Genomic DNA, 9,672 nt, shown 5'->3' with positions numbered 1-9,672 from the left:
AGAGAATAGTGGTCACTAACATATTCATCCCAGGGAGTCCGATGGAATCTGAGAGCTGTGCTGGTCGGCACCGTGGCTGCCAGCAGAATGCTCATGTGTAGCTAAATGCACATGAATGAACATCAGATGGCATTAAAAACTCGGCTCCTCAGTCACACTGGCCACACGTGGCTAGTTGCTTCTTCTTTGATCAGTAGCTGAGCCGAGGCGGTTGGACTCCCGTTTGTCAATGGCTTTGGTCCTAGCAGCTCCCCAAGACCATGTGCACCAACCTCATGAAACTCCGGACATTGTTAAAGACCCGCCCTTTTTACTTTGTAATTGATTTTCATTCTATTTTGAGCGTTTGACCAAATGGACCGAATGGCAATGGGAAGTGATGGCTAAACCAAGTCATTGGTGAGTGAATGTTTTGATGTTAAAAATTTTGCTTTCACGAGGACTGTAACTGTTGGGATAGGGATAAAGAATACTCAGATGAGGAGGTCCCCCTATCCAGGAATGAATTTAATACAAAGGATACAAGATCTCTATGAAGATCAATATTACACATTATATACATAATGCCGTATACATGGTTTGCCATTATTTGTGGACATTTTAAATGCGCATATTCTTTGATTCAGAGATCCCACTATTAGAAGTTTGTAACACGGATATACTCCCACAGACATGTAAAGATGTGCCTAGTGTGAGTCCGTCTTTTAATTAATTATATATGTGTGTGCATCTACAGATACACATATGTACACATATACATGCATATTTTTGGATGTACAAAGAAAACATGTTGAAAGTTCTAACAGATCTTTTCTGTGAGGAGTGGGAAATTGGTGGAGGGTGGGGGTTAGAAAAGGAGTCTTCTTGCAATAAGTTATATCTCTGTCACAGTAAAGCTTCCAATCTCATAAGCCAGTGTGAGAGCAGAAGACGTGAACTTGGGCTCAGACAAGGCCTCGAGCTGCGAGCGAGTTGTCTGCGTAACTGTGGACTGAGGCAGTCTCCTTCTGCAAGCCAGGGAAGTGGTAAGGACGCCCGCAGTCTACCAGGGCCTCAGCGGGGGACAGAGCGCCGAGCTTGAGGAAATGGAAAACAAGGCCAGCACTTGTGTGTTCAGGAAACCCTAAACCGAGAAATTAGCATAAATGACCGAGCACAGACCACTGAAACCCCAAGAGCGCCACACACACAAAAGCCGCTCCATGGAGGAGCACTTCCACGGCCTAAGAACTGCCGCAAGCCACTCCGCGTGGGGCGGTTTCTGCTGCGGAAACAGATAACTACGTCACCTTGGTTCACAAAACCCCCAACGCTCAGGTGTGACTCAAAGGGAATGGGAGAGAAAGCCTGAACGGGTGTATTCCTCCCGTTCCGTTTCCACGACAGAGAAAGAATTACTGTCACTTTTCTCACAGACCTGAGCGTGTCTGGAAATCAGATCCTCCCTGTGTACTGCAGGAAAAGACAACAATGAACGCTGATCACTCCCCGCCGCTAAGGTGGTGGCCATCCATTGACCACTTCCCAGCACCCCTCCCTCCTTTGGTCATGATATTCTCTTTTTCTCTTTAACACGCTGCCCCTCCTCCAACTGTGAGTACCTGGAGGCATTTCCAGTCAAGATGCCTGGCCCGCGTCCAGGGAGGGACACGAGAGTGATCTGGGCCAGCTAGAATTCCCCCTCAGAACCCACGGGCACTGGAACTGAAAGCCACCGGGCCTTCATGCCAGTGGCCCAGGGGAGACCACCCAAGGTCCCTGCTACCAAGATTCCTGGACCCTCTCGAGCTTCTCTCCTGCTCGGTGCCTGGAGCCTGCCAGCACCCCCCTAGGCCGGCCTTTCCCTCCGCTTAGCCGGAATCGGTTCCTATTGCCTGTCACCAAAGCGCCCTCACTGACATGTGATACGGCCCGTTAGGGTGGAAACTCGGTGATGTCCTTTATATTCTCACTGTGGAGGTCACGTGGGTAGGCCATGTGTTGGCCAGGGCACCTGCGTTTCTTGCCAAAGGGTCACTTGAGTGAGGAGCACTGATTTATCTGAACGGCAACCTGTCAACAACCCCTTGGAGAAAACCGTGCCTCCTGGTCCACTGCCTCGGGCCACCCGCTCCCCTCGCCTCCCCAGAGAAGTCCCAGCTCCGAGCTCCCAGCGGCTCTCTTTCCCTTTGTAACTCCGGACACCAGTCTAGCCTCCGATGGCGCCCGGAGAGTGCCATACTCACCATAGACTTTAACCACTGGTGGTCGATTGACTGACTTCACTACTCCAGGGAGCCTCTCCCTGAGACCCCCACCTCAGTCCACCTACCTGCAACAGCCTCGTAGGACAGGGCAAACCGGCGTGACGACAGGGCCCCCAGGGTGTGGGCACTGGGTGGGGACATGAGCTGTGTCGGGGGATGCCCCGGACCAACACTGTGGGAGCCGAACTCCCCGGTCATGTGGACCCAGTCACAGACGAGGCCTGGCCAGGCCGTGCACCCCCGACCCAGGTAGGCCCATGAAAGGGAGACCCTGAGGCCAGGGGTTACCGTTTCTGCAGGACGGTGACGAACTCGGTGAGCCGGTTGCGTTCCACCTCGGTGGCCTGCCAGAGAGCCTTGAGCTCTGTCACCTGGGCCTGCCAGCCCCTGTGTTCTGGGGAGTCCAAGAACCTGGGGACCAGGACGAAGGCAGGATGAGGTCATTTGAGGGGTTACCTGAAGACACACTACGATGGTGGCGGAGAGTTGAAGGACGTTCAGGGGTCCTCAGAGATGACCAGAGAGGAGGAAGCCCCCCCCCCAGCCCCCCTGGCCCCCTGGTCTTGTACCCCTGGCTGCTCCTCAGCCACCATTCTGGGCCATCGCCGGCTCCACACCAGGCCCCACCAGGGCACCTCTGTTCATCCAACCCCTCATAGGGGCCTGGAATAAGTCTGGCAGCCACAGTAGTTGGCTTTTGGGGACCTGGGGTGTTCTGGGTACCTGTGTGGCCTGGGGCCTGGCCTCCCTGCCCAATGCCAGCCTGCCCCAGCCCTCTCGCACATCCTGACCTGGTCCCAAGCCCAGCCCACTCGGCCAGAGCCCGGACAGGTGGCTTTCTCCAGCCCTGATCCGGACCATCACTGCTTCCCTCCTTACCACTGGGCCTGCCTAGCAGCCCTCCCCAGTGGCCGGGTCAGGGCAGAAGGTAAGCTCTGCCTCACCCCAACCCCCTAGAGGCCACGTGCGAGTCCCAAGCTGCTCTCTGCTCTGCCTTCACCTTTCCCAGTGAGACCCTGGTGACCCTGGCTGTGCTCAGCATCACAGGACACAGACAGGCCAGCCCAGAGGCTGGCGCTCCGTGGTCTTGGGCAGGTTCTTCCCCTCTCTGGGCCCTGGTGGTCCCTCTGCACAGGGTGGGGCCGGTGGAGAGGGCCCTGAGGACGCAGGCTCCATGCTCTGACCAAGGCCTTGCTGCTCTGCTCAGAGTGTGGTGTCCCCGTCGGCGGCCGGGGCATCGCCTGCGAGCTGGTTGGAAATTCAGGGTCCCAGTCTCTGGCCCAGACCTGCCTTGGACTCAGAACCCACATCTAACCTGCCAGAGCCCCGCTGACCCGTGTGAGCACCACAGTTCGGACAGCCCTAATCCAGTCACCTCCTTGATCTCCCATGTGGGGGAGCACCCTGCCTTACTCCAGGCACCCACCCGTCTCCAGGCCATCGCTGATGGAAACCTACTCTGGGTCACCCCCGCCCCACGCACACCCGTCCTGCCACTGGTGGGAAGGGACTGCAAGCTCCATGAAGGCAGGGCCCGCACACACTCAGGTTCAATGAACATTTGCATCGTGGAAGGAACCAGCTTGAGAACCAGCAGGCTGGGCCCAGGAGCACACGGGCCCCTGCACCCCTGTGCCATGCCCAGGTCCCAGCCACACAGGCTGGAAGGGACCTCCAGAGGTCATCCTGTCCACCTCCCCGATCCTCCTCCTGTGACTACAGCCTCGGAGACAGAGCCTGTCCTTCTCTGTGGCAGGAGGAGAACTGTGGTGGGAGCCCCCTGGCTCAGAGTTGGCCCCCTCTCTCCCCAGATGCCCTGTGACTCTAGGCTGCCGAGCGGGGCAGCTGCAGGGCTGGCCTTGGCCATGGTCCCCGAGCTGCCGGATGCCAGGCCAGAAGTGTCGTGGGCACTTCCTGGGAAACGGAAGCCCTGAGAGGACCAAATTGCCCAGCAAGTCAAAGGTGGGCCTGGACCCGTGGTCGGCAAACTGCGGCTCGCGAGCCACATGCGGCTCTTTGGCCCCTTGAGTGTGGCTCTTCCTAAGCCTTAGGCGTACCCTAATTAAGTTCAAAACAATGTACCTACCTATATAGTTTAAGTTTAAAAAATTTGGCTCTCAAAAGAAATTTCAATCGTTGTACTGTTGATATTTGGCTCTGTTGACTAATGAGTTTGTGGACCACTGGCCTAGACCCACTCGGCGGCTCCCATCGGAACCTGAGCTGACCTGCCTGAGGGGTGGGTGGGGGAGGGGCTGGCAGCAGGGGCAGGGTTCCAGGGGACAGTGGGCAGGGCTCAGAGGCAGGACAAAGCCACCCTTTGTCCGTGAGCAGCAGGAAGAACAAAGAGCCCATCTGAGAACAAGGCTGGCTTCTGTCACAGAGATGGGGCGGGGGAGGAGGGGCTATCAGTGCCTCCAAGTGGGGAGGCATCGGGATGCGAAATGCTCCCCCAGAGGCTGATTCTCAGCGGGCAAGCGAAGAGGAGGGGCGGGGCTGGGCCCTGGGCCCTGGAAGATTCCCGTTCAGGCTGCAGGAGCAGGGACACTGGGCTGCGAGTCGGAGGCCGGGACTGGTTCCAAGCCTCTCACCTTGGACAAGGCACTCCAGGTCCTCCCTGCCCTCCACGTCCTTATGTAACCGTGGGAGCGCTCCCGGACTTGGCCTGGCCTCAGTTTCCCCTCCTCTTAATGGAATGGCGCTCCCGGCTGCGTCAGGGATGGGAAGAACGGAGAGGGCCCGGATGCTGGGTTCTTACCTGGGTGAGGCCCCATGAGGACTGGGCGGGGAAGGCCACGTGCGGGCAGATTCCACGAGTGTGTGGCCCAGGCTGGTCACCGAGCTGTGTGAAGGCAGAAGGGGCTCGTCACCGCGGGGAGGCAGGCGGGCCCTGCCGGGCCCCACCAGCTGGGCGGGGAGCCGGGGCTAGCAGGGCCCGGAGCCCCAAGGTGGCGGCCAGGGCTGGCCCTCGCAGCCGCCTGTGGATTGGCTGGCTGCTCCTCTCTGGAGAGCTCGTGCTCAAAACGAGAAAGTGGGAGACGTCAGAGCCTCGAACAATCGAGCACAGGTCTGTGCTGTGAGTCCCAGAAGCAGGTGCGTCCCGAGAGGACTGTGCAGGGAGCTGCAACCGCAGGCTCCGCGAGTGGTGGGGCCTGGGCCTCCTGCCCTTCAAGCAGATGCGGGGCCAGCGGGCAGGAGAGGCCCACGTGCTGGGAGGACGACGCCACAGCCATCTCCGCATTCCCGGCCGAGGCAGCAGAAGCCTCCTTTCCGCTGAGTCACTGACATTCACTTCCCCACCCCTGCAGCCCACGGGCCACTTACCGAGGGGACCTGAGCCTGCCGTGGTCGCCCGCCGAGGCCAGGCCCGTGTCCTCCGGGACCTCGGTGGGGGCGGGGCCGACCTCGGGCCCACCGGACCCCTCGCTCACGCCTTTATTCCGATGATACTGCAGGGAACAGACACGGGTTGGATGCTCAGGGTTTGGCTCTGAGGCCTGGGCAGGCAGGAGGGGGCCTTGGCTGGATTCCGGGCCTTTCAGGGGACATGAAAGAGGCTTCTTTTCAGGGGTGAGACGCGAGGCCTGTCTGGTGCCGGCGCTCCTTGCATGATAATGACATTGAATAATGCCTCTCTTCAGAAGGGAGCTGCCCAGTGCGAGGCCGAGGCCGGACTGGGCCGGAGAGCTGCTCTACATTCTGGTCCCAAAGGGACGCACGGCCCGCGGGCGATCAGAGGCTGACGTCCTGAGTGGGCCTGTCGCTCTCGGCCACCCCACCCTCGCCGCCAGCTGGAGAAACTTGAACTTCCAGACACCTGTGGCCAGAGAGGCGGCCGGGCCCCCATCCCTCCCCTGTCCCTCCCTCCTCTGGATAGCAGTGAGGCCTGCCTGAAGGACCCCAGCAAGGAGTGGACAGCCCCACCCGTTCTGAGAAAACTTGTCTGGTGGGCAGTGCTTGCCCCCAGCTGGCTGGTGACCTTTGAGAGAAGGGTCAGCCCCCGTCTGTGTGCCCGGAGCCAGGAGCGCTGAGGTGGGGATGCCGTGTGCCCTTCAGACTTCACTCCCCAGGGAGCCTGGGCGAGGAGGCAGGGGGAGGACTGCGAGGAGATGCCCCCACTCACTGCCAGCATCCTGTCCCCAAGCCTTCCTCCTGCCCCCGGCTCTCCCTCAGCCCGATCCCGTGGCCCAGGCTGGCCTGCCTCTGGAGAGGGATGGCTACAGGACAAACCGCCCACACGCGCCCACACCAGCCGGGGGCTGAGGGCTCCCTGGGCTCCCGCGCCTCCCACGGCACCATGCACCCTGGGAACAGGGCAGGGAGGCTCTGAGACACGCCTTTGGCTGTGCCGGTCAAGCTCCCATCCCTGGGAAACCTGTGTGGATGTCAAGGAATCCTCCCCAGAGGTGACCAAAGCCCCTGCCCCCAGCACCACCGGCACCGCAGGAAGGGGCCGCAGAGCCCTGGTGCCTGACGCCGAGCAGCCCAGGCTGCGCCCTCGAGGGGTCGGCCAGGGCAGCGTATCTTCAGGAGCTCACGCCTGAGATGCCTTTACTGAGCATCTACCGTGATGATGCTGCTATGGCCGGTGTCTCCTCAAGGGGAGAAAACTGGAAAATGATGGCTCAGTGGGACGAGTCTGGCTTGGGGATGCACGGGGTGTTCAGAGAGTGCCCAGGAGGGGTACATAACAGAGAACTGGGGCCCCGGAGCTTCCCAGGGGGGCTCATGCTAGGTAAGACCTAACGGCTGAGAGGCAGCTGGCCAGGCAGGGTGTGGGGGAGGGAAGGGAAGGCATGAGTGTCAGGCACGCGCACAGGCCTGGAGTGGGGAGAGAGCAGGGCCGAGTGAGGAGCTGAATGGCATCGCTGTGGCCAGAGCGTGCAGGAACCGGAGGGGCGAGGAGAAGGCGCCGGAGGGGTGGCAGCAAGAGCTGGTCACATGGGGCCCTGCCGGCTGGATGAGGAAGTGTGGCTTCCTGCTACCTGGGATGTGAGTGTGAAGGCTGCTCTCCAGCCACCGCCTTGGACCATGAGGAGGAGGGGATGAGCTGGAAGGAGCCTGGGCCCTTGAGGACTGGGTGATGGGGAGCCAGGGACAGGTTTTATACAGAGCAGGGGGGCAATCAGGTTTGTACCTGGGAGGGAACAGGTGTGTGCAGGATGAGCGGGGGTGGGGGCGCCAGGTGGAAGCAGGCAGGGTGCGGTGCACCCTGAATAAAGGCAGGCGGAAGGGTGCGGACAGGGCTGAGATGTCTCTGGATGGCAGATGGACGCGCCAGGACTGGGAAATGGCTGCTGGGCTGAGCCAGTGCCCTACTCACCTGCGCACTGAGCTGCCCGATCTCCAACTCCAGCCGCCGCACCTTGGCCTCCCGCTCAGCCACCATGGCCTGCAGCTGGGCCACCAGGCTGCTGCTCTGCTGGGCCTCATTGTTGAGCTGCTGGTCCAGGCAGTGCTGGGAGGCTCGCGTCTTTTCCTCCTGCAGACTCAGGCTGCCCAAAATCTCCTGTAGCTGCTTCAGCTGGACCTGGGGGGCCAAGCAGGAGGGCAGGCGAGGGCCAGCCACGGCCCCTGGGTAAGAAAGGACAAGAGGCGACCGACCCCCCCACTCCCCACCGGCACCCCACCATTCCCTGGGCCTGCAGGGGCCTCACTGGGACACTGTGTTCCCTGGGAAAGCACTCGGGCAGGTGAGGGCCAGGCCCTTTTCCTCTCCTCAACTTTCTTCTCCCTGAGGCCAAGGACGTCCAAGGGGCTCTCGGGACAACGGGAAGCAGCTCAGATGGTGGCCCCTCAGCCAGTGCGGGGGCGGGGGGGGGGACATTTGGGCAAAACGAAACCCTACCCCCCTCTGCTGGGAGACCGCCCTTGCAGGCAGTACCCAGCACCCTCACCAGGAATCCTTCGGCACCTGCCGGAGGCCCCATCCCCCTGAGATGCCCCGGAGGACACTCTGAGGTGGAAGTATCCTGCCTACGGGCCAGGAAGGACCACGTTGGTAACACGGAACAGGAGGGGGCTGCTGTCCTCACCTCACAGTGGAGGGAGATGGGGCTCGGGGAGCCCAGGGGCACTGCTGGTGAATGGCAGGGCTGGGCTGGGCTGGGTTGCAGCTCTCATCGTGCCACCTTCAGTGACCAAGGATGGTGGCACACTGGGCCCTCAGCCCGGCACCTTATTTCAAAACAGGGAGCTGAGGCTCAGAGCGGGAAGGCAACTGGCCTAGGATCACACGGTGAGGTGTCAACAGAGGCAGGCCTGGATCTTAGGTCTCCTGTGTCTTCCCCCCCCCACCCCCCGAAATGATCACGGACTGGGGGCGGTGCCTACGCCTGCATCCATTCCCCCAGGTACCCCGGTCAACCAGGCATGACCACCGAGGACACAACTTGGAATTCAGAGTCAAAACTCCGGGGTGCCGCAGGCCCCGGAAAGAACAGGCCAGGCTGGGGTCAGAGCCGCAGAGCGGCGCTGCTCATCAAAGGCTTCGCAGGCAGATAAACCCGGTTGTGTGGTCTTGGGTGACTCATCTAGCCAACTGGAGTCTTAGTTTCCCCGTCTGTGAAACCGGGTTGTAATAGAGACCCTCGGGGTTATCTTGGGGACTAACCATTACAAGCTGCTCCCCAAGGGCCCAGAGGGGAGGGGCTCCGCGTTGCCACACGGACAAGAATCTGTGCTGGCCCCTCAGTTGTCCCTCCCACTCCCTGATGAAAAATAACCCAAGCGTCATCCTATTCCTCCGCCCTCACCCATTCCTTTCTCCTTTGGCGTCCCCAGGCCTGGTGGCTTGTGCCTGACATCCGTCTCATACCCCGTGACCTCTAGACGCCCTTGGGCAGCTTCTGAGCTGCTCCTGCCCCCGGGGTGAGCATCTGGAGGCCGTGGGCTGCGGGGTCATGCCGGTGGCATTTGGGGTCGAGTGAGGGCTCGCAGGGGCTGGGAGGGGCCGTACCATGAGGGCATCGATGAGCTCGTCGTCGTACCATGAGGGCATCGATGAGCTCGTCGTCATGGCGGCCCTTCTCCACCAGGGTCCCCATCTGACTCCTGAGGGTCTTCACTTCGCTCGCCAGCACCTTGTTCCGGGACCTCAGGCCCTCGAACCTCTTCTTCAGCTCGTCGAGCTCTCTCTGGAGGGCGTCCCGCTCAGCAGCCAGTTTCTGGAACCAGAAAGTGCAGTCCTGGGCAGGGCGGAGCGGGCCCCCCAGCACATCGGGTGCCTCGCTCCGGCTCACTGGGAGGCGATGCCCGAATGGGAAGGGGACTTGTCCAAGGCCATAGAGCGAGTCAGTGGAGCCGGGGCCCCGACGCCAGGCCTTGCCCGAGCACAGGGCGGACGGCACCGTGGATGCCAGCACTCCTTCCTGGGCTCGAGCTCCAGGAGCTGCCCCCGCTCTGCCAGAGTCAGGCTGAGAGGAAG

General features: G+C 61.0%; 1 protein-coding gene across 1 annotated transcript in view; it reads right to left on the bottom strand.

The window, feature by feature from the left end:
* Positions 1-653: 653 nt before the first annotated feature.
* The window catches only part of CCDC13 (coiled-coil domain containing 13), a 29,054-nt gene continuing 20,035 nt past the window's right edge, over positions 654-9,672 (bottom strand). The window contains exons 9-14 of the mRNA XM_023743688.1: positions 9,236-9,412; positions 7,570-7,776; positions 5,571-5,695; positions 5,005-5,088; positions 2,535-2,657; positions 654-1,123 (exon numbers count right to left, since the gene is read on the bottom strand). Coding sequence (XP_023599456.1) covers positions 1,114-1,123; positions 2,535-2,657; positions 5,005-5,088; positions 5,571-5,695; positions 7,570-7,776; positions 9,236-9,412 — 726 coding nt within the window. The 3' untranslated portion in view covers positions 654-1,113. The remainder of the gene's footprint in view (positions 1,124-2,534; positions 2,658-5,004; positions 5,089-5,570; positions 5,696-7,569; positions 7,777-9,235; positions 9,413-9,672) is intronic.

This window comes from Myotis lucifugus, unplaced genomic scaffold, assembly GCF_000147115.1.
Source record: "Myotis lucifugus unplaced genomic scaffold, Myoluc2.0 scaffold_408, whole genome shotgun sequence".
Classification (NCBI taxonomy): Eukaryota; Metazoa; Chordata; class Mammalia; order Chiroptera; family Vespertilionidae; genus Myotis; species Myotis lucifugus.
The sequence above is the reverse complement of the archived record's forward strand: the minus strand, read 5'-3'. Positions and strand labels throughout refer to the sequence as shown.